This window comes from Sparus aurata, chromosome 2 (genome assembly GCF_900880675.1).
Source record: "Sparus aurata chromosome 2, fSpaAur1.1, whole genome shotgun sequence".
Classification (NCBI taxonomy): Eukaryota; Metazoa; Chordata; class Actinopteri; order Spariformes; family Sparidae; genus Sparus; species Sparus aurata.
In genome coordinates this window covers 25,222,582-25,247,401 of record NC_044188.1, presented here as the reverse complement: position 1 = coordinate 25,247,401, position 24,820 = coordinate 25,222,582, and the positions used below count along the sequence as shown (strand labels likewise).

The following is a 24,820-nucleotide window of genomic DNA, read 5'->3' as shown; positions in this document are numbered from 1 at the left end:
GAACCATAGTGGACCATCGCTTATGATTATCAGTTCTCGCTGCCATGGCAACAGCCTTGGTTCCCTATAGGCTGCTACATTGGGTATAGCTGAAAAAAAAACAAGGCTCACTTGTCTTGTCGATGCAGGCCTACTGTATGTCAAGTGACATTTAAGATGGAGGTTTGCAGTACTGTATTCGCAGAACTGTGTGCGTTTCCCACCTTTTTATTGGTGGTAAAGACACAGGCAGGGATTGAAATAAAATATGACTGCAATAACAACAAATCTTTGAATCGTCTGATTGACTCAACTTGAATCTTTTGATGCAACTAGTATAGGAGATCATTTTAGTTAGGATTTCACTATGAATGCCAGTCATGTAGTGCTGTTCCCTGCCTCCGCTTCAACAGGTGGACATGTTACTGTAACAGGTGGGTTGGGAGCTCCATGAAAATAGAGCAATTGCTCACCCTAGTGATGGTTTTTCTTCACTTCAGCTGCCCTGTTGCAGTGCACGGAGAGGCACTCTGTGAGGACAAACACATGCCGTCAGCTCCGCCTTGTGGTCACAGCAGAAATAGCTGAAAGTGTGTGGACTGGATGGAAGACCGTGCACGAAGACAATCCATGAGCAGAAGCCAAGATTCAAGTCAGTGCATTTTTTAAAATGCAGATATAGTTACAGTGCTGTAACCAGCTGCAATTTAGAAGGTTTGAGGTAGGTTTCGATTTCATTTAAAAATAGGTTTTAAAATGTAAAAAAAAAAAAAAATGATACAACTCACGTATTAATAATGCTGGTTCGGCTGTATTCTGCAGCTTAACTTCATTGGAATTGGAGGTGTGAGAGGAGAGGAAGTGCGACATCCCCTCCCTGAACTCTTGAGGATGGGTGGAGTCCCCGCCACTTCCCACATCGCGTTGCTACAAGTGTCTCCGCAACCTTGTGGTCGTGGTTTCTCTACCCTTTTCTCACACACACTCTCGAGCAGCCATCCGTGGACAGAGGGACACAAAGTCACACAGAGGGCCACAGGGTGTATTGTTTTAAACAGTGAACTGAAACCGTGTAATGAGGAGTGACTCAATCTCGCTGCAGCTTTGTACATGTGCGTGAGTGTCTGTGGTTAGACTGAGCCCTGGTTCCTAAATTAATCATAGCTGAGCGTCATACTCACCCGGCGCAGTTGTGTAATGGATGCAAACGAGAATTCTGTCCTCTATTACTGATTGCCTATCCTTTCTCTCTTCTACTGCTGCCAGGTTTTTATTACATCAGGTAACAGACTGTAACTGTGTGCACTGCATCAACAACTGCGTCCAATAAGAAAAACACAATAAAGCTGTCAGCCCATTAAGCCCACATACAGCCTCCCTGTAACTTATCATTGCTTCTTCTCTCCGCCCCCCCCTTTACACCGCAAAGCCTTGAGCTTTAATAAGCCATCACCCAAAGTAAATATGATACCAGTAGACATTTGGTCTCGTGTTTGTTCAGTGGTCACAACTCGCCACTGTTCCCCGCAATATAGGAGGCGCAAGAGGAGAGAGTAAATGCCAGGCTCCAGAAATAGCAGCAGCCCGTTTGCTCTTTTCCATGATGCTGGCAGACAGATAACATTTACACCTGGCCCCCAAAAAAACTAGGCTAGACGACGATAAGAGGAGGGGCGGCACCACCTCTCCTTATCACGCCCCGCTACTCTCCATAAAAAGAAGAGAAGGAAAAGGCTCTTTCACGTTTTCCATCTTAACCTATTTTCTTCAGGGTCTTTGTTCAAGATTGATGTCACTCATCCTGCCCGTCAGTCCACCAACAAAAAAATACAAAAATGGTGGATGGAAATGTTCTCTCATACGAGCAAAACGGAGCAGAGTGAAATAATGATACTGACACAGACCTACAAGGAACTGGACTAGAACTGAAATGCTACATTGGACTATAAATCAGCACTCCCCCCCCCCCCCCCCCCCCCAGCAGCCTGATTCTTGGAAAGCTCAGAGAGGAGGACGCCACAGGTGCCTGTAGCTCCACATCACAGCGCTGCGAGCAGTGTGTCAGAGCGGACAACACTCTCAGATGTGAGCAGCTGCTCTGTTTGAACTGGGTAGAGAAAGGCAGAGCTGGGGGGGGGGGGGGGGGGGAAGAAGAGAAGAGAGGAGGGGCTGAGGAGGAGGATGGAAATAATGTGTGACAAGTATCAACGTCTAATTAGCAGCAGCTGGCTGTCTCTCTCTCTCACTCACACACACACACACACACACACACACACACACACACACACACACACACACACACACACACGCATGTCAACAACAGTGGAAGCAGGCAGAGAGCTGGCCAGATTGAAAATCCAGAGGGTAAAACAATCTGCGGTGGAGCCCTGAGAAAAACAAATTACACCAGTAATTTGTTTTGGTATTTACGCTGTGGAAAAGAACCTAAAGCCCTCTTACAGCACGTAAATGACACGAGACAGAAGCACATGCAGCTCACAGGACACCAGCAGCTCTTACAAGATAAAGAAAATAGAGACGAACAGCTGTAGTAGCTTATAGAAAAAAGACTGATTTCATCCTCCAGACAGATGCCAATCAGGTCATTTCATATCAGGGAACAGAGCTAATCTGTATCTGAGGCTGTGATTGAACAAAACCCCCCGACAAGCTTTATGATGGAGCCATCAAATATCCTGAGGAAACACATACAACACATTGCAACAATAAGGTTTTATTACTCTGCTCTCATCCGCACACTGTCTGCTCTACTCAATTCAGTGTGGCTCAACTGTCATCCACCTGGTAAACTCTGCAACGTCCTCTCCTCTCTCTACTGCAACAGACACATAAATGTCAATCAAACATACGACTGCCATAACCAACAGTAGTGGTACATAAAGATAGCTCTACATGAAACTATCACCGCTTAGGGAGTTGGCAAAGCAGTAAAACAATCCATAACTCTGCATGACCTCAATCAAAGGTGGATAAGTAGCTCCCTCCATTGACATCACACAGGAGCAAACACATGTCCTGAGTGAATGTATACAATGTGCAATAAAAAGGTACATTCTGCAAATTCTCAACTCCTCCCGAATGTATGTTAACGCATTAAATGTATTCAAATCACAGATCAGAGTGATTAACACATATGCCATTCGTTCATTTTTGGTCATTTGGGTGCACACAGCATGCAGAAATCTGATTGGTTTGTAAGCAGGTGAACGTCTTAGCCTGGAAAGAAGCTCCTCTAGAGACAAACTTTGGGTTCCACGTAACGACTTAGGAGCTGATAACAGAAAAAAAAAAACTGACAAGAGACTGATTTCAATTACAAAGTATGGATGAAGACACACGGCAGACAGGAGTTACTCACCACAGTTTGCGGGGCATCGTCACACTCTATTAAGACGCAGATCAGGTTCAACCTCTCCCCTTCCCTCTCTCCCTCTCTCTCTCTCTCTCTCTCTCTCTCTCTCTCTCTCTCCTCTATTATCCCTGTCTGTCCACTTATAATATTCATTCACCCTCACCAGCACTTCAAGACAAAACACACAAAAACAGATGCATGTGTTTGCTCGTACACACGCACACACACACACACACACACGCACACAGGTTTGATTATGCAGTTATTAATGAGGCAGTGTGAGCATGGAGAAGGTTGACAGATCTCTTTGTAGTAACCATGTGCAGAGGAGAGGCAGAAACACTGGGGATTAATGACCGAGGAGGGAGGAGAGAGGAGACAAAGTTGGAGCGAGGGAGGAATAACAAGAGGGCAGACAGGACAGAAAAAAAAACCCTCACACCTGCTGCCCTGCAGCCGCAAACTTTGAAGTCAGACATCCATCTCACGTCTTTGTTCCCTTGACCTCCCACTTCCCTTTCTCACCTTTTCCCCATTTTGTACCCTGCCCTTCCTTTGTGGTATTATTCTCCTGTATATTCCTCCTTGTGCGGTTTCATTCCCAGAGTTTTGCCGACCGACTACCAACTACAGAGTCAACAGAGAAGGCTCGGCGTCATAAATTAAGAACGTGACAGGAAAAACATCAGCATTCATGCAGCAACTGTGTGGCCTGAGTCGGACAAATTAAGAGTAAATGATGAATGCAAGAGAAAGGTGAGGTGAAATATTTATCTTTTTTGTCGTCCCATTCTGCCTCCCCCTGAGCCAGATTCTCTTCTTCAATACACTATTTCACGGACGATAAACTCCCTTCTCTATTCGTCCATCCTCCATTTTACGACAGATACTAACTGGGAGCAATTATAATTTTGCCACATGTTAATCCTTTCTTGTATCTAACACTTGGATCAGACGCTCACACACACACGTCGATGTTATTCAGCGTATGGGCAGAGTCACGACTCACTCATTCATATTCAGAGCCACTCCAGAGCAGACTGTCTGATGATACCTGGCCGAGGAGCGAGGGAGACACTAGAGTTGTTTGTGTGTGTAACTGTTCATGCGTCTTACAGACGGAAAGTCTTATTTTACATGACTCATACTCACCTTGTTCTTTGCTTTACGTCTGAAACAAAGTCTTTTCATATTTGTCGTTCCTGTCCATCATTTTAATCCTCTGTCTTTCACAGATCTCCATTTACATCTGAAACTTACTTACATCTTAAAACTTAATATTCATATTGTTAGCCCTCTTTGTAGAAGAAAAAACTCCAGGTAAAAAAACCCAGCACCACACTTACATACAATTGCATTTTCTTTTCTCCTCATGTTATGTTACATGTTATTATAGTGTATACGTTTATTGATCTGAAATGCATGTTTGGTACTTTCATATCTCAATAAAAGCAACAAAAACTAATTTTACCAAATTTTCCTGTTGGGTCACATACCAAAGGAAAAGACTGCCTGAGTTTACCAAAATAGCAATTAGTCCAAGAAGCCAATGTTGGCTTAATTCTGTTGATCAAGGATGCTAACAAAGCGCAACACGGCACACAAATGACCAAAAACGGATGAATGGCATATGTATTACTCACTCTGATCTGTGATTTGAATATGTTTAAAGCATTACATACATTTTAGAGGAGATTGCAGAATTTGCAAAATGTACCTTTTTATTGCACATTGTATATACCATGGATCATGATATTTAAACATTTGTAAGCGAGACACTGCTGGATATTTTTAAGAAGGCCTTGGGACAACTTCCAGCAGTGTTTGTGGCGACCAAAACAGCTATGTTGTTTTGTACCCGAACCCTCACCAGGGCATAAGCAAAGCATTGTGACGAGAGACACATCGAGAACTGGACAATATATTATATAATATTTTTACAGGTAAATCTGAAAATTACAACAGAGACTAACTACAATGGCACTCAGTAGAGCACACACCTCCACCAAGGCCCAACAACCCCATATAATTCAAACAATTTTGATCCAATATCAAACTCAGTAGCCCTGTATTAATCTAATGATAACTGCTTAACCAAAAATGAGCTCCTTACTGCTTACTCTTTGAGGAGTGACAAAAATGCTGAAAATCTAACGAGAAAGTGAAGAAAAATGAAATAGGATCCTGGACCCATCCCTTTACTGTATCTGGATTCACACCAAAAGTTAATGGGGTCTATTTTGGGCCGAGACCCATTCTCCATCTGAGTTTCATGGAAATCTGTTCAGTTGTATTTCCGTTACTTTGCTGACAAACCAGCCAACCCAAATTAGACAAAATTCACCCGTCTATGCCAAGCAAATCAACCAAATCAGCTGACAGTTGTTCCACCCAGAAGTGGCTGTTGTTGTTATTAATGCAAGTGCAGTCAGCATCCTGAGCAAGCACGAGCTAAAAACAGTGTGGGAATGGGATCGGCCCGCATCGAGCTGATGAAGTAACACTGTTATTGTAGTTTGATGTAATTCCCTGCCGCTGTTAGCCTGTGAACCGGATGAATCTGCCGGGCTCATTTGCAAATGCTAATATGAATTGCTCTAGTGATGCCTGCTGACCCCAGTTCTCCCCATGAGGTCGGTCACATTCCTTCATTCCATCCTTACATTTCCCACGATGGGCGAAATCAGTGGCGAGGCGGCACACAGTGTTTAGCACTCTTGCTTCAATTGGTTACTGATCTGTACCTGATTTATTCGTCTTTGTTTCAGGATATTGACACTCATGTCTAGATACAGGGGGAGGTTCTCTCACTTGACTAGCTTTGTTTGTTGTTGTTGTTTTTTACTTACTTTTGGATTGATTACAGAAGTTGGTTAGAACAAGGTTGTTGTTTTTTTTTTGCATTTAAGGTTACACGTGTCCAAATGTATTCAATTCTTTAAGCAATTCGTAATCTAAGGCAACAGCAAAGTGCAGAATTTCAACAGGTGGCACCCTTATGGTATATGGACAGCCTAAATAGTAGTAAAGGTGGCAGGTGAGATATGAAGACAGGACATGGGACAACACAAGGTTCAAACCTGTTTAGAGGATCAGTGTAATTGACTCAAAAGTGAGTGTTCTCAGCAGAATGGGGTTTGGGGTTTAGATACGGACGGAGACAAACACACTGAAGCCCCTTTACCTCCCATCTCTACGGCAACCTCCATTAGCCGGTGGTTTGTTTCAACAAAGAGAAGCTCCTCTCACACAACGACAGAAAGAACATCGCATGAAGCAGGTACACAGACGGAGCAAATGATATTCACGTTCGCTCTCCGCTCCAATGCAGAATTCATTTGGCCAAGCAGCCGTAGCATATTCCTCAAATGATCATTGCACGAGGCGATTTTCACTTCAGCTCCGTGTCTCTCTCAACTTGCATAACCAGGTCACAGATCAAAATGCACATCTGTCAAAACCGGCACTGCTGACTTCTCCTTTCACAGCTCTGAAACATAACGAAGACTCATAATTATCTGCTGAACATCGCCAGTTCTTGTTTCCAAAACAAAGACAGCCAAAGTGAGAGTGAACACTGGCATCTGTCCAGTGAATCTAACATCAACAAAGCAAATGGTGGAGCAAAATCGGGGCAGCTATTTGACAGAGTGCTGTGGTTACTGTTGTAATCAAAGAATAAATGTTAGCAGACTGTGTTTCTGCAAAAACCACAAATAAGTTACAACGTAATGATTGTTAATGTTAGAACTTTACGTTTGTTCAGGTTGAATTCTCAATGTGTCTCTCGTCACAATGCTTTGCTTATGCTCTGGTAAGGGTTAGGGGACAAAGACAACATACCTGTTTTGGTCGCCACAAACACAGCTGGAAGTTGTCCCAAGGTCTTCTTAAAAATATCCAGCAGTGTCTTGCTTACAAATGTTTAAATATTATGGTCCTGTGTCAAAAATATCAAGTGGTTCACTTCCCCATGTTTGAACTGCAGTTTTGTTGCCTTGTCGCCTGTTTCCACACCACCATCCCCTCATCGTGCCAATATGTCATCATGCCAATACGGAGTCAGAGAATAAACATGTAATGTTTAATCATCTACAAGTTTAACCGTTACAACTAAAAGTGAAGAATTTCAAAATGCAAACTTTAAAATGTTAAATGCAAAAACATTTTACTGGTTCTAAGTAAAGACTAAGGGTGTATCAGAGAATATTTTGTCAACTTGTTGTTAACAAGTTAACAAAAAGTAGATTTTTGATGCCTTTTCTCTGATTAGTACGACATTTAATTCATTCTTATTTTTCTCATAAAATTACACATTTTTGCCTATAGATTAACTAATAAAGTTTTTTGTTTTTTTTCTTCTTCAAAAATGTCGAGGAGTAGATTTCTAGTCCTCAGTAGCTTCTGCAGATCTTCCTCTAGGATCGCACCAACCCATTCGCCAGGATAAATGTTAGCTATATGTTCCAAATGTACATCTGTCTAGCTTTAGTCTAGTTTTATGCTCAGAAACCACTAAGTTAGGTTTGGGAAAACATCATGGTTTGGCTTACCTGTTACCCAAAACCTCTGGAAATTTCACAGGTGTTTTGATGTAACAAAAATGGATGAAAATTATTACCAGGTGTCCTTAAAAATATCCACTGATGTGACCGAAACTGCGGCCTTGTTACCATTACATGATATGCCATGTTTGCTACCAATGTCAAACTTAGATGTATCTGTTGTTTGCAGACACTTTAACTGCTAACGACTGACCTTTTTGAGCACACCTAGCCTGAATGCAGCCTGAGAGGCAAAAGCAGGAGGTGGAACATCATTAAAAAAACAGCCTCTTGCTCTTCAAACCTTCAATGTTGCTGTGAGTGCAAGGCAGCACATTGCTTTGTTTAAAAACGTGCTGGTCATGAAAGGAAATTTCACTATTAGTCACATTCACACCTGTGAGCCACAATACAACCACCGACTTGTACTACAGACTGACCATCTCCACTCAAGCGGTAAAAGGAAGGTGAGGGGTAAACAGGGAAACAGTAAACCAGAACAGAACATAGCATCAAAAAGTACAGAAGACAGCGGGAGTGTGTATTGCACCGTGTGCTGCTCAGTGAAAAGTATAATGCCCATAGCTCTACAGTGAATTGATCGTGGGGTTTTTCTGTCAGAATCAATAACCGTGATGGAATAACAAGCAAATAGAGTCTACGCTGAAATAGGCTTTTAAAAGTTACTGACGGTGTGGCCAAAGCGACCATCTCAGCCTTCGTGTGTGAGCAGTCACACATCAGTGCTTCCACGAGCACATTCACACACATAAACTGACTAACATGATTAGATCATTAACCAGAAGCAAGAAGAAGTCAAAATCAAAGATTTCATGAGAACTTACCGGGCCCTCAGTGCCGACAAAGTGGACTTGTCAATCCTGGAGAGAGAAAGAGAGAGAGACAGAGAGGGAGGGATAATTGGTCACTTCTCTAATACAAATTGTTCAAAAGCAGCAGTTCAGTTCTCTGCTGTAAGTGCTCTTATTTTACAGCGCGATCACCGCAAGACATGCAAATCAGGTTTCTGAAGAGTGAGATGTATGACTTCATCTCTGCACGGTACAGTGGGTCCCCTGGGTGCTCTGGCATTTGCAAGAATGGCGGTTAATGTGCGATTGCTTCTCCTGTCCTGCTGGCATTCACTTTGGTGTGGAAAGTCTTTACCGCCTACGAGCCGAAGCGTACAATAGGTGCGCATGTTCAGTGCGTGAAACCTCAAACAAAACATATCGGATGTGGGCAAAGCGCATTTTTTTCCTACATGTTTTGTGATCGGTGTGACCAAGCTAACTTGTTGATGCGGGTCAATAAAGATTTCATTGTCTTTCATTCATAGAGAGTATGTAGAGGCCTGAGTGTGCACAGTACTGACCAGTGTCAGTGTCAGAGAGCAGCGCACAGCTTCACGACAGCTCACTTGTTTTACCAAGGGTACATCTCTACAGGCCGCTCAGACCGGTTTTGAGAGGTTCATGCTTCATTACATTCTGTTCATACTAAAAACACGTTGAGTTGAGTCAGAGGATGTATCATTAACATCCTTTGACTTCAGTTGCTATTTAGTGCCAATAATGGAGCAGGATGTGCAGGTACTTATGCATGTAAGTGTGTTGAGTGTGTGTACACATGCGTGCGCACGTTCAGCGCTCGTTTATCACACATGCCTCTCCAAGGAAGATGTTATGACGTTCATTCTTTAATCCCATTAATTTGGAGACCGAGTCATAGTGTGTGTGCATCTATGACATGCACACACACACACACACACACTCATGTTAGACACACACGTACAAACACGGCGTGCTAGCACACAGTGCTATTTTTACCGTACCTTCACCCAACCCAACTGCTTTCAATATCATTTGAATTTTTTCCACAGTTTTTGAATGATATCAACACCGGCGTTGTCGACACAGGCAGAGACAGCTGAGGTTTTGTAATTTGTTTCTAACCAGATACTCAGATGACAAGATAATTCAGGTTCATGTTGAGCTGGTGTATTTGTTAATGTAGCTGCAGGCAACTATGTCGTTTATTGATCCTCAATTAACAGAAGTACAGTGAAATTAAGCAATAAACCTACTCCCTGTGGGTGTCTGACATTCTGTGTCACCTTCATGTGCCACTGGTTTCTGATCTTGCACGACAAACGTGAGCCTCTTTTATACTAAGCGGTGCTGAACTCTGTACTCTCGCTGGATTCATCTCCGAGCAGAAGATGCATCGCCCACCTTATGAATGATTCACCAAACACTAAAATGCATAAGCTTTATTCATCCCACATCATGGAGATCAGGAGAATACTACAATTGACTGTGTGTGTGTGTGTGTGTGTGTGTGTGTGTGTGTTTGTGTACGTTAATCACATTGGGGACAAAACTGTGTGTCCAGATGGGACAGGATTTAATTCCAAATTTGAACAGCGCTTTCGCCGCTGATATATAACAATTTCTTTTCCTCTACCGGATGCATCAGACAGCCTTAGATACATTTTCAAGAAAAACGTCTTGCCTGCTTGATATTTGGTGCTGCATTCATTCATGTATCTTTAAGCAGGTGCTCAAATAGCTCTCCATCTGAACCAGCCGTCCATACAGTCATGTCTGTGTTTGTCCATGGCCAAAGTGTTCAAATTTCAGAGAGTGACCAGAAAGTTTGAGGAATTAAAAAAATATATAATGCTCAACATCAACAACAAGGGTGAATAAAAGCCTAAAGCCAGACTTCATCGAAAAAGGGGCAGCAATGTTAACTGCACCTCAACATTTTAGAACAATCCCCATGCAGAAAATGTTAGTATTCTTTAGAACTTTAATGTAGCAGTGTTACATTATGTCCTTGGGGGACACCATGATGCTAGGGCATGCTAGGACGCATTGTCAGAGGCCTTTTGGTCGATTGAGCATGTAGCATGATAGATTTTACTCTGATTAGCTGTTCAGGTGAGCGTATCAGTGCAAAAAAAGAAAGCCCTTGGAGCCTGTAGTATCCATCTCCTCTTCTCCTCTTTCTCCTCGCCTCTTCATCAGAGCCATTTGTGACTTTTTATCAGACTTCTCCATTAGGAGCAGCGATATGAGCCATAGCGATGTCAGAAAATGCTTCTTAACCATAACATTGCTTTGCATATTGTCAGGCAGGTATCTCTGTACATGCAGGCACAGACCGTACAAGCTAGTTGGCTGCCAGCAGCAGCCTATGTGTTGTGTTCAAGTGCAGCTTTTTGGTCGAGCCATGGGACACATGAGGTGACGCAACAGTCTGCCTTCGACGCCACTACTGTAGTCCTTTGATGTTAGTTTGCTGTGTCAGGGCGTTAAGGCCAACTGGTAGTGGTACAGAAGCATGCAACGGTTTATGGTGCAACTTCACAGTTCTGTTTCCTCACCTAAGCTGGCAAAAAAGTAAAAAAGGTTATTGTTCCCTCACAAGGTGTCTTTGCTGCATACATGTAATCTGTTCAAGTTTATTAATCCACTGGACTTGTCCTGCATTTACTCTCAGGGATGTACAGATTAGATTGCCTAACACTCAGTGAGTTGAGATTATTATCAAACATTTCAATGCAGCCTTCTTGGGGGGAAAGATATTTTTGTGTCTGAGATAATCCCCCCTGTTGGTCCCTGTATTCTAAGAAGTCGAAGATTTTATTGTCTAAAACACTTAAGTCTCCTGCAGCGTGACAGGTTTTTTTAGAAGGCAGTCTTTGGTTTTTGCACTTGCGCTGTGATGAATGTTTTTGTCTCCAGTCACGCAACATCTCAAAGTGTTACTCAGCTGGTGGTCAAAAACGAAGCGGCAGAAGTACGCACTTGATGCCACAATTCCTACAATGCAACTCAGGGTTGTTGTTTTTTCTTATGTTTAAATCTCATTCAAAGCCAAAGACAAGATAATAAAGCTGTTGTCGCAGGGCAGATACCTCTCATGACAAGTAAACTGAACCTCAAGAGTAAAATCAGTGTGCCCCTAAGGAATAGCGTATTTTTCTGAAAAATGTTCTGACTGCTCTGTTCTGTTTTCAGCACTGTTCTGAACACTATTCACTGATTATCCCCGTTAGATGTAACATGCTCCCCAGCTTTTACTGGTTCAGGTTATCTCAGCCTGTCTGGCAGGACGTGCTGCCTCAACCCAACTGGGAAGGTTAAGTGCTCTGAAGCAGCGCTTCAGTGTCAGAATGACAACCAGCATGGGAGCCAGCACAAAAACACTCCATCCGAGTGTGTCAGCGCATTCAGTGCTAAATAGGCTCCCTGGCAGCTTCTTCAGCGCTGCATCATGGGAACTCTTCTCAGCCAATAGAGCTGGAGAAACCTAACGGGCGAGAGCTGTGTCTACAGTCCCACACCAGGACGGCAAAAACAACAACAGAGCGCCGGCAGAGACAAAGCAGCCTGTTGATTGTAATTTCTCCCTGAGCGGAGACAGCACAGGGTGAAACTGTACACAACACACACACACACACAGACACACACGCACATGCAAGGCTATCAAACAGGGCAAAGTGTTAGAGGTGTGACACAGAGGAGCACCCTCAGTCCTCCACCCATCCTTCCTTTTTAGAAAAAAAGTTTACATGTCTACCACACACACCCACTTCAGCAGCAGAACGCATCATTCAAACTCACCAACACTAAAGTGCACAACCATGAGCCCGTGTACACACTAAATAAATGTGAGCATTCATTGAAAAGGCAACTTACCACCCGAATCCTCCAAAGGACACGCTTCTCCTCCTCCTCAGCATTTTGCCAGACTGAACTTCTCAGCAGTCTCTTGCTCTCAGGCTCTCTCCTCTGGGAAGAGTGTGCTCTGCTGTCAGTCAGTCTCTCTCTATATACTGTCTATACTTGCACTTTGTGTCTCTCTGACCCTACTTCTCTCTCTCTGTCTCTCTGTCTCTCTGTCTCTCTCTCTCTCTCTCTCTCACTCTCTCTCTCTTGCCTCTATTTGTCGTATTTTTTCTTTCTTTTGTCTCGTTCTCTTCTTCCTCTGCCACCCGCCTCCTCCGATGGGCTGTCGTTTTTCCACTTTGCCACTTGACCAGGCAAATACTGTCCCGAAACACTGCTTGCTCCCTTGGCTTTCACAGGCTGTTAAACACAAATGCAGGTACACTGAGGTACACACATATTTCAGTTCAGCAGAGGGAGGAGCACTGTGAGGAGGGGCCACCCTCTCCAATCTTTGTGTTTGTTTCCAACACACACACACACACACCCAGAGTTGTACAGCAGATGCATTACAATAAACATGCACAATTGGAATTACAATACACCCGGGATCATGTTTTTCAGCCAAATGGCTCAAATCCTGTAGCTTGAAGGCTTCCGAGTCATGGAATCTGTTCAAACTACAGTGTTGGGAGTGTGCCAGATGCACAACAGCAACCACATACAGTGTGATATTTAGCTATTAAAGGAAAGGGAGGAGCTGAACAGCCGTGCATTCAGACTGCAGTGTATACACAGAAACCTCCGACCAAAGGGAGTGTCCTTCCTGACACCCTTCCTCCTCACTCCAGATTTGACAGGTCTCGCTCTGCAGAGTTCACATTCACACAGCTAATGTACTGAAAGAACTCAAGAGGTTTCAGAAAGCTTGTGTGATGGCTGCATCAAGCTGTTGGGGGTCAATAACGTGCTGGTAGCCCCTAAATTGACCCCCCCCCTCCCACCTCATAGCTACTGCCCTCTGTATTGTGTGTGTGTATCCTGTCAACTCCAATACTCCTCAAGTGCAGCAAACAGCAAGACACAGATTGCAGCTTTATTAGAAACCTAGGGAACAAGCAGTACAACAAAAATGATCTGAACACATTCATGTTTACTATCGTTGATTGCCTCTATAACAGATAAATGCATCTGGGTCATCTTCATTTTGCAAACAGTGACACATGTTATACAACCAGACTGTCAAACGTCAGAGCAACACCCAGCAAGTTGTGAAACCTCAGCACCCTAAATGTATCACAGTTCGAGTCATTACATGGACTTGACAAAGTAGAGCGTCACAGAGTAACATATGACAAACTCAGTTCAAGGATGGGGACTGTGCACCAGCGAACAATTTCAGCCCCCAAAACTGGTGAACTGCCTGTGAAAATGAACTGAAACACACGCAAGAAAAAAGTCACCTACAGTCAGTTTGTAATAAAATGTGTTGTTCGGAGAATGTTAAGTCTAACATTTAATGTTTTCCTTTTACTGTTGGACAAATTGCAGTCACACGACCCCTCCATACAGGTATTTGTATTGTGGTAACTTTGGTTACTATTTCATGTCTAAAGAAGGGCTTGGGCCCCAAACATCTCATGTGGAGGTGATACACATTCACGGGAGCATTCACACCTACTTTTTAATTGTTTTTGGATGTGTGCGCTGCTACAAATTTTTTTTTTCTGTGGTTGCCCACTGTGCCTGGCTTGTAATCCATCTTTGAATAAATACAGCCCTGTAATACAGTACAGCCTAATGATCACCAAAGAGCTCAACACCTCTCCGACAAAGGTAGTGTTTACTTCTTTTCCAGGCTTTTGTGTTCAATTCAATTGTGTGGGGTTTTTTTCTTCTTTTTTTCACACCCTGTGTAAATTGGAGCTTGAAGGCAAATAAAAGGCCTGAAAGCACAGAATAAAATGAAGCCAATGTCCAGAGGAGGGTCTGGGTTTCATTTCTAACATTAAAGCTGAACTCATGCCTTTCGTTCTTTGACAAGAAGATTGATTTGCATTCACATGAAAAAGTACTCATTAAACCAAGAAAACCAAACAAGCAAATCTGAAGCCCGTTGACAGGGATCACAGCCAAAAGCTCCCACAATGAAATATTATCAACGCACTCGCACTCCCTGTCGTTCTTTATGGCTGATGATGGCTGGAAATGCTCTCTAAGTCCATATTGCTATCATGGGGAGAATACACTGATTAGAAGCAATAAAATGATCTACTAGCATAATGTGATGTATGTGTCTGCGCACACACACACACACACACACACACACACACACACACACACACACACAAAGATGAGTCGGTCAGTATCAGTGCTTATCATAATTACAGATGAAAAAGAAGAGCATACAATGAGATTTTTAGCACAGAAGATACTGCACTTCAATGAAACTAGAAAAAATCCAGCTGACAGTGACACTACCAATTGCAGAGCTCACCCTCCCTCTAGTGGATTAAAGATGTCCTGTGTCAATGCATAAAATGAAAATGGAAAGGAAAAAAGGGCTTGTATGGTTTGTAATGTTTTTCAGCACAAAGATGTTTTGTGCCTAGATAAACAAACTCTCTTTGTTTTTATGCTTATATGTGGCGGAACCTGCCACCTGTCTGGCACCAAACGGTCTTCTGGGGACCTTGTTTTCCTCCGAGAATATCTTGTTTATTCAGATATGGAACAAATTTGGATTATTACCTTGTTAATGTTGTAAATATTAAAATTCAGAGTTTGCATTTCTTCTCCGAGACTACATAATGCCCTTTTAAAAGAGACAAAGGCAAACACAGAGCTACAAGTGGAGTAAATATTGTGTCTGATGCAACTTCAGATTAATTCCAATGTGGCTCTGTGTCTGCTGTGTAAAAGCAACTATTTGCTAAAACGTTAGCCATATCAACTTGATGATGTCAAGCGGCCAAAATAATCAATCAACATTAATATATGTTCAAATTAACTGAAACTTTCTTGTCTTTTCTTTTGTGTTTTCAGTACTGTGTCTACCTCCTAAAAGAAATTCAGCACCATGGTTTTCGTGACTCTGCCATATGTGTCGTATTTTAGCTACACTGGACACTTGTTCTCCAAGATTAGAAAATAATACTCATGATTGCTTTATCGATTACCATTATAAGTGTCTCGGCCTTGTTTGTGTGAAATCGTTTTTCTCACTTTAAACCGTAACATTAACCCTGACCCTGAAAGGCAATTACTATAATGGTAACACTATTTAGTCGGTGTGTCCAGCACAAACTCTATCCACAGAATTATAGTCTTAATACGTGTTATATCTCAGAGTAAACACTGTTGCAGGAAAGAGATGCAGTAAAGGTGCACTGCACATGCTCAGTGAGCCAGACAGAAGCTCTTTGTTTCTGGCTTTGATGATTTTCCATCAGATCAACTTCCTCTAGTTTGAAGTTACACAAATTCACATAAATTTGTGATGCATGTACAGACTCATATTATATGTATTTGACCTGGCTGCTACCATATGTACAGTGGTCACATGTTGTTGTGTGACACAGCCATTTATTCCTACTGTTGCGGCCAGTTACTGAGTAGTAAAACTGCAGCAGGTTCTGTTTCTCAGTCAGCTTTGAAGAATATTGTCAACTGACACATGTAATGCTTTCAGAGTCTGGACTCCTGTCCTCGTGTCTCCTCAACGTTTCGAGTGAAGATCAACATCATACCTACACATGAAACTTGCAATCACACCACCACCACCAATTATCTGTTTCCAGGAAATGTTGATAAGGGGGCTGGGTGGAATCCCCCCTACAGCGGATGATGTCAGCAGGTCGCCACAGTGCCTTTTCCTCTGATACTCACTGAACACTACGTTGAGAATTTTAACTATAAAACAGCCTTGCTGCATGTTAATTTGGTTTTTAGCAGTTTAACTCGTCTATCTTCATGACTTCTGACGCTCTCAGACTCAGGACTCTGTAATTGTCAAGACTGGAGTCTAGATTTTCCTGCTCAGATGTGAACTAATACACACTGACAGGACAGGTCGCACTTGGTCATGCCCACATGGTGTTTTTCTGTTGTAGCTTAATCTTAGTTAAAGCATGATGTCCCTATGTAGGTAGATCAACTGGGCACAGTCTGCGAAATACACCACCGTGTCATTTGTTGTCTGAAATGTCCTTAATCAGTGTCAGATATGCAGCTAGATATCAGCATACGTAAATGATTTACCTGGTGGGGTGCAGGCAGGTGACGCAGACAGAGAGAAAATGCCAAGTTGTGCGAGAGCAAAATGAAACTAGGTCCTATCTTATAAAGTCTGATCAATTAACAAACAACTAGCTGTTTGTATTCACAGTTATCTTGTTTCTGCATCGCATGGAGCACTTTAAACCTGCAATATCAGATTATTTTGGCCACTTGGGGCAGCAGATCCAACTCGGCATCACTGCATTGACTAATAAAATATTTTTAAGTTGATATTGCAAACTTTTTAGTCCGCTCTGTTTTTCGTCTCTCCCAGCTCCAGGGGAAGACATCTGACTCTTAAGTCAATCAATCAATCAATCAGACTTTATTTATAGAGCACTTTTCATACATCGTAATGTAGCACAAAGTGCCTTATAGAATTAAAACAGTAACAATTTCAATACCCCCCCACATACATACGCAAACACATACTCCCACCTACACACACACACACGTATCCAGCTACTTAAACACAGTAAGTGAAGTAAAACAGTGAGTAATAATAAATGAATAAAGGGTAATAAATAAAACAAGGCATTAACAACAGGTATTGCGGAACTGAGGAAATGCTATCATTGATGTATTTCACTGAGGAGACACTAGAGGCAGTAAAATAAGATGAAATAATAAAATAATAAAACACTAAAACTAAAATACTAAAGGAGGTTACAAGTCTAAATCTGCTGTAAAATCAATAATATAAATAAGTAAATCGTGAATACAGTAAAACAAGATAAAACACAATAATTAAGGTAAATAGATAAGTGGTGAGTGAATAGATAAATAGAATAAAACCAGGTTTAAGCAGAATAAGACTCAATAAATTCACTCAAATTGAGCTAAAAGCTAGCCTAAAAAGGAAGGTCTTAAGGTTGCTCTTAAAAGTATCAACATTCTCCAGTGCCCTCAGGTCCTCTGGGAGGCCGTTCCACAAACGTGGACCGTGGTAGTGAAAGGCGGCCTCACCATAAGTTTTTGTTCTCACTTTTGGAATTTTTAAAAGGCTGTGACCAGAGGACCTGAGGGTTCTGGAGGGTTCATATGATAAAAGCAAATCTGATAAATAAGTTGGCCCATGGCCATGAAGAGCTTTAAAAACTAATAAAATGATCTTAAAATCAATCCTGAAGCAGACAGGTAGTCTGTGTGCAGAGACTTTAAAATCGGTGTGATGTGCGCATTAAGTGTCATGGTTAGGGTGTTTCGTTAGTCATTTCCTGTTTTATTTAGTAGTTTCATCCTCATTTGTCACATTTTACTATCCACTTCCTCCCTTTGTCTGTTTTCCCACCCTTTTTACTTCTTTGTACAACTGTGTTTCATTAGTTAATCACCCCCTGTGTATTTAAGCCTGAGTTTCCCCCATCACTCTGAGTTGTCTCACCTGTCGGTTGCCTTTTTGGATTTTGTGCTTTTATACTCGTACTTTCAGCTGCACTCAATCTATCTTTTTGTTTTTAATCTGCCTGCCTCCATATCTGCATTTGGATCATTTAGCTGCTGAATGCTCCATTGTGTTCACCAACTAGTCAGTAACGTTGTCAGTGTCCTGTTTGTCCAGTGGGTTTTTAGTGCTCTGAATCAAAGCTAAACAGTGTGCTAACGTTTACCATAATAGCTCAATAAAGCTGACTGCAGATTTAGGCTCTTTGTAGGTTTATTACAAGTTATAACTTTCATATTGCCTTAATGTGTGAACACTGACATTTTATAGACTACATTGTTGTTACAAAAATACTGATTAAAGCCGCTTAAGTGTCACTCAGCATCACATCTTAAGCAGAGTCCACGAGACGAACACAACAGAGAGGGTCAAATGGTTTTTAGACAGCATCCATTACAGTCTTTGTGCTATGTCAAACTAATTGGCTTCTGGCGTTAGTCAGTGTTGTAAGACAGTGGTATCGATCTTCTCATATACCTCTGCGCCAGAAATAAACTTAAAATTAACTTTGCTTTAAGTTTTACAAAGGGAGAATTACAAGACCGTATTATATTCTAAAAGTGTGTTTTTGTCGGATTACATCAGCACTTTAAATTTCCATTTACCAGCATTTTGACTTAACAAAGCCGCGTCATTCTAAAACATAAACAGTCGCACGGGATATGTAACTTTGATGTTCTCTTAGAGACTATAAATCCTGCAGACAGTATTTCCAAAGAAAACTCTCCATGTTGGGGTCTGTCAACGTTATCTCTGTAGAGATATTTTGCTGTTAAATATAGGTTCTTTTTGTGCTACTGCCTACGGATCACAATGGCAATTAAAATACACAATAAACAAATTGTGAAAGGCCTAAAACATGATAAAAACAACAAGCATGCGTTCACACTCAGCATGTGAACATTTTCCCAATCAGATGGAGTCCTAGATACACGAGCCACGCATTCACACCATTTTTGCCAATCATGTGAATCCCCAGCAAGCCGTCGGCTACCGTCAGATTAATCTGTGTAAATAAGGTGGCGACGGTGAGGTTGGCTGACATGATGTCTAGGGAAATACATGCAGAAGACCTAATATGGGCACTTCAATATCTGTTCATTTATTTATCCTCAGTTATCACAAAGTGGAAATCGTGCAGGCCTGCTTTGAATACAACAACTCCTGATTTACAATGTTGATGTCCTCAGGTTGAGTTTTACAAATCTGCCACTGACCAGATACCACTTCGTACATTAAGAAATCCGTTTGTTTGTCTTTGTTTGTTTGTTGTGCTAATTGATTCTTTTTAATGATGAATGTTCTGCAAAACAAAATTGCGTTTGTGTTTTATGCAGATTATGCTCTATGGTTTTCTCGTATTCTAGTTGGCAGGTATGTGAAATTGAAGCACTATTGTCTCACATATGTATGTGTTTGTATGTATATATATATACATACATTCATATATACATATATACATATATATGTATATATATGTCTGTTAAACATCAATAATTCACCTTCCTTTGCTCAATCTCAACCTTTTGTCTCTCCCCCAGTCTAGTTTTCTTTTTTCCTTCAGTCCCTCATCTCACTGTCGATAAGTTTCTCCCTGCCACCCATTTCCAGTGAGACTCCACCAGAGACAAAATGTTTCCGTCTTTATTACTTTTGTTCCCTCCTCGCCGCCTCGCCCTTCCTCCGCCTCTCTCCCCACCATGTAATAAGGTATTCAGTCATTAGATGGATTCCCAGGGAGTGATATGTGCAGAGACAGACATGAGAGACCTTTTCTCTTTTCCTTCATCTGTCCTCCCTCCCTCCCTTCTGTTTCCCTAATAGGTTACTTAATCACATGAGGTTTTCCAGGAGGGGTGCTGATTTAGAGACTGAGCTGATGCTCTGCTTTAATGGCTCCTGTGTCAACCACATCCATCACCATCTATTATAACACACACACACACACACACACACACACACAAACACACAAGATACTCACATGCACCAGAGGCACCAAACCTATGCAATGAATGACAGCCAAACAATGTTTCCAAATGCATCCTGGCATTTCTTTCAATGTGCTTCACCTGCTTTGGGAAAATGATTTTAGCTGCAAACTGTTGACTTCAAAGTGAGGCTCTAGATTTGGAGGATGCTTGCAGTTAATGGGTTAATCATGGTCATAACAGATGCTTTCTAATTGACGGAGGATAATTATCTCTTTATCCTGAGATAACCAGTTAATGGTTGTTGTGCGTGTCCCTCCACTCATGACGGCGAAGGTCAAAAGAGATCCATTCCTCATATTTGAAGTAATGATGCAAGCCGACATGGTAACTACTGATTCCCCTGATTAAACCAAATTTAATTTAAAAGTGCATTGTTATACGGTGACTATGAGATAATTAAATCGCAAAACAGGCGACATCTAGAGCTAATCACAAAATCAAGCTGATGTTCATATATTAAAACATTTATTAAAGGTCTGTGACCAGGCTTCTGTATACTTGTGTGAAAACACCAAGTGGCCTGATGAAGGAAATCTCATCCAGCTGCTGCCCTGACCAGGATAAAACCAAAATGATTCAGCTGATACACACGGACACAAATAAAAATGCAATTAAATATGAAGGAACACACTGCAACACTACATTGCTGTGAACTGTGAGGAGCTCTTGTTTTCTGCAAGTACATTTGATAAGAGGCATATTAAGGATTTGTGCATTATTTCGTTCTTCCTGCACATTTTCACAGGTGGAAGGATGATATAAATATTTTGGATCAAAGACATATTAAAATCGACACGATTTTGAGGGCCGACGTTTTCAGATTGAGTAGATATAGTAATACTAAACTATGGTCACTATCCCTCACAAGTAAAAGTGGCCCTGTGGGTTTTTTAAATATCTGCCGGCTGACACTGTTTTTACCAGAGGCAATGGCAGCTAAACGTTAAGAAGCTGCTCTGTAGTCAGAAGGTACAGCACCAGAACCAAGTTAAGCTTGTTTTTACTGCCAGGCCGCCGAATTTAAATTCCTATTAGCAGCTTTAAGTAGTACACATACTTCAAAATTGCTCTACGTTCTAGTACAACACCTGAGTTGTTGCAGTGCTGCAAGTTTGTCAAAAACCTACTGTTAGGTTTTGACTAATGAAGGGATATCAACGGAATTTTTTTTCATTCAACACCTAGTAAAACAATCTTCATCCAGTCAGTTTTTATTTCAGTATGAGGTTCTCCTCTAGCTGCGACCATGGGGACTGTTAATCTTCCTTAGGTACTGGAAATTGCACAACAATATGTAGTTATTCTTTAGATTGTTGTGCTTTCCTTTATATCCTATGATTTTTTCATTTCCGTCTCTCCTTCTCCATCCTTCATAATCCTCAATCCATCACTCTTCACTAAACCTCCTTGTTTCCATTCTATTTTTATTTTCCTACGTCGTCGTCCCCCCCATAGTTTGTCTCTCTGTCGGTGGATTTCAGTGAAAGTGACAGCGAGCCCACCCATATACCCACTCTTTCAGATCTCACACACACACACACACAAGTGAGAACACACAGCCATACACACAACAAAGACGACTAAAGATAGACACATATAGCACTGCATGTGCGCCCTCATGTACATTCATGCACACAAATTAACAAGCTGTGACACGAGCACGCACACACACACACACACACACACACACACACACGCGCACTGCACGTCCTCCGCCCACGGGCCCCACGGTGCCTTCAGCCCTACTCTCCCCCTTGCTCACTCTTGCAGACGACATTGATCAGAGAAAAAACCTCCATTTCATTCACATTTTTCCCTTTTGCTGCAGCTCTGACTTGTGATGATGGGCAAAGCAAAGACCCAAGACCCCCCCAACTCCCCACACACATACACAATAAGAAACACACTCAGGGGTAACTGGAAATGCTAATCCCATCCAAAAAAAACAATTTAATCAGGTGCGCTCTGAGAGCACTGCAATTTCCTCACACCACTTCATTTTCCACTTGATGGGAAAACACAAATACAAACACAAGCGGCGGAAGTTTAAAGTAAATCCCCCTCTGCAGCGTGCGGGCAGTCATGGTTCACCGTGTTAAAGCTTGCATTGATCTCATCCCCAAAGTAGGTGAGGGAGCAGCGAGGCAGGTTAATAAAGAGGAAAAGGTTGGTTTGGTTTGGAATCAGTTAGAGCCGAAGAAACAGAAAGGTTTCGGCAGAAGCGAAGAGCAACAAACGGTTTGGAAAGGTAGTACGCGTGATGATCTACAAGAGGAGATAGGGCACGATCCAGGCTGTGACTGGAAATGAGACTTAATGACCATGGAAGCACATGTGACGGAGGTTGGAAGCGAGAAAGGAGGTGGGAGAGAAAACGGGAAAAGTGTGGGCAGATTGTGGTAGGATTAATGGAAGAGAGTTAATGACGAGCAAAGGAAGGAGCGGTGAGGTGTGAGGACAGGAAGCCGTGCGTAGTCTTCTCTGAGTCGTATTTGACTTTTATCAGCTCTCGAGTGCCCTACTCAAGTCACGATAGGGACAGATGAGAAGAGACACAGAGCACGATGACAAAAATTCACCCGAATAGAGTAAAGAGATGAAGATAACCGCGATAACATAAAAGAACGGAGAGATTCCTGACTCTGCTGGACAGTTTTTTTTTCTGCTGTGTTTGCACAAGTGTTGACACTAGCAGCATAAATCACCATTGGAGAGGATGAGTGGACAATATGTGCCTTTTCTATATCTGTGTGCATGCTCCTGCACATTTAAGTAACTGGGACAAATCGTGAATTCACTCCACCTGAGAGGGGCAGATTAGCCACCATCTATTTTGAGCTGGAATCAGCAGCGGATGCAGAGAGCTGCCCGACAGGACCGGCCGTCCACTCCACACAGGGCGTCTGTGATTTGTCAAGCCTCTTAGTCTGGACTGCTGTGTCAACAGTCTCTTCTGTTGATATCGGGACTATTTATTCATATCATTCACTGCGCTGTGTCAGCGCTGCACTTTCTTTATGCTGTCTAATCGGTCTCATTCTAGTTAAGCTTTTTTTTTTTATCACCGCTTAATGTGATAATAACGTCTTCATGTCTTTTGTCAAGATCTTTAATCTGCATACATGTTTCATGGTGCTACAGTATGTAAAGTATGAATGCCATGATATTGGCACGATCTAGGAGTTCCTAGGCGACATAAATTCTCCAAAGATGGCAGTGTTTGTGGTAAAGCAAACCACTGCCTTACAGATTGTGCACTGCTCTATGAGAGCTGATGGTAAAGAGGGCGTAGGTTTAGTTTCAACACTTGGGGGGACACATGATGAGCGGGAGGTCGTCAAACACTTTATTTCCCGCATACTGGTGATTGTTTATGCACCAAATTATTACTACTTTTATTACTATTGTTTACATCAAGTAATAGTTGAAATCTTTATTCATGTGAAGGAAAACACAAATGTAAGCTTCCAGGTGACAATTTGAAATTTAGTGGAATAAGAAGCGGTAAGGCTCTCAGGCCAGCAGTTCTTCAAAATAAAACGCTCTGTTTTCATTAGGTGGGGACAAATGCCAAACTAAAATTATTATTAAATATGCCCCCACAATTTATACACCAATAATGTGTGCGTTAAACTTTAACTGAAAGGATGCCACAACGCCAAAAGCCTGAACTTTATAAAAGAGTTGCAGAAAAGAGTCAGAGAGTCGGTGAACTGGCTTGGTAATTTTCAACCATATCTACGTAAATCTTGTTAGCATTTGCTAACGTTAGCCACCATGAGCTATGGTTTGTAACAGACCAAATACGCCTGTTGGCAAAACCCAAGAATGTCCAAACTTAGAGCCTGCTCTCACTCAATCTCATCAAACGAGGCGGCTTGGTTGGTGGTCTTAAGCTTCGAACTATGACGCGCCAACTACCCCTCTGGCACGTTTCGGACGTAAAGGGCCCCACAGTCAAGTTATTGATAAAAGAGAATCTATACAACATTCAGACTTTCAAAATAAAGCTTGCTGACAAACAGTTCACATGACCCATTATGACTTCATGGCTCTTATAAACTGTTGCAGTTCGGTTAGGTTTAGGCATAAAAAAACTACTCAGTTAGGTTTGGGTTAAAATAACTGTTGGGACCCACAGATGAAGTCATTCATTGTGGATTTCAAAATGGACTCTGAAATGAACTCAGTGTCCCAGAATTCCCCATTCTTCACACCTAGGTGCAGAATTCAGGTTTGAGCTACTATTGGTCAGGGTGACAGACCCCCTGCTGATCAGGTAGTCAAAACCCCAGAGCATTCAATGTTCTCTCTCTCACTCAACGCGCTCTACTCCTTTAACTTTGGATCTTCAAGGGCTCCTCTCCACCTCCCCCCACGGGGCTGCCTACCTTCTAGATCCCTTCTTCTGGGCCCAACAAGCTGTGGAGAGCTGCAAGCTGCATTGGCAGCAGGCCCAAAGAACTTCTCCTCACTGCAGCGACACGAGGTCCTGCCAATCTGAGGATCTAAGGAACACCAAGCAGGTTAGC

At 42.2% G+C, this 24,820-nt stretch overlaps 1 protein-coding gene across 12 annotated transcripts in view; it reads right to left on the bottom strand.

Moving 5' to 3' along the window:
* The window catches only part of rap1gap2a (RAP1 GTPase activating protein 2a), a 122,939-nt gene that overhangs the window by 95,467 nt on the left and 2,652 nt on the right, over nt 1-24,820 (bottom strand). For 9 of the 12 annotated variants that reach the window (XM_030441052.1, XM_030441059.1, XM_030440994.1 and 6 more), the window contains exon 2: nt 8,742-8,777. The exons of 1 other annotated variant lie outside the window; for it this stretch is intronic. In XM_030441052.1, the coding sequence (XP_030296912.1) occupies nt 8,742-8,777 (36 nt within the window). Of the gene's footprint in view, nt 1-3,358; nt 3,378-8,741; nt 8,778-12,605; nt 12,996-24,820 lie in introns of those variants that run through there. 2 more of the 12 variants (XM_030441110.1, XM_030441126.1) reach the window with 2 other exon arrangements.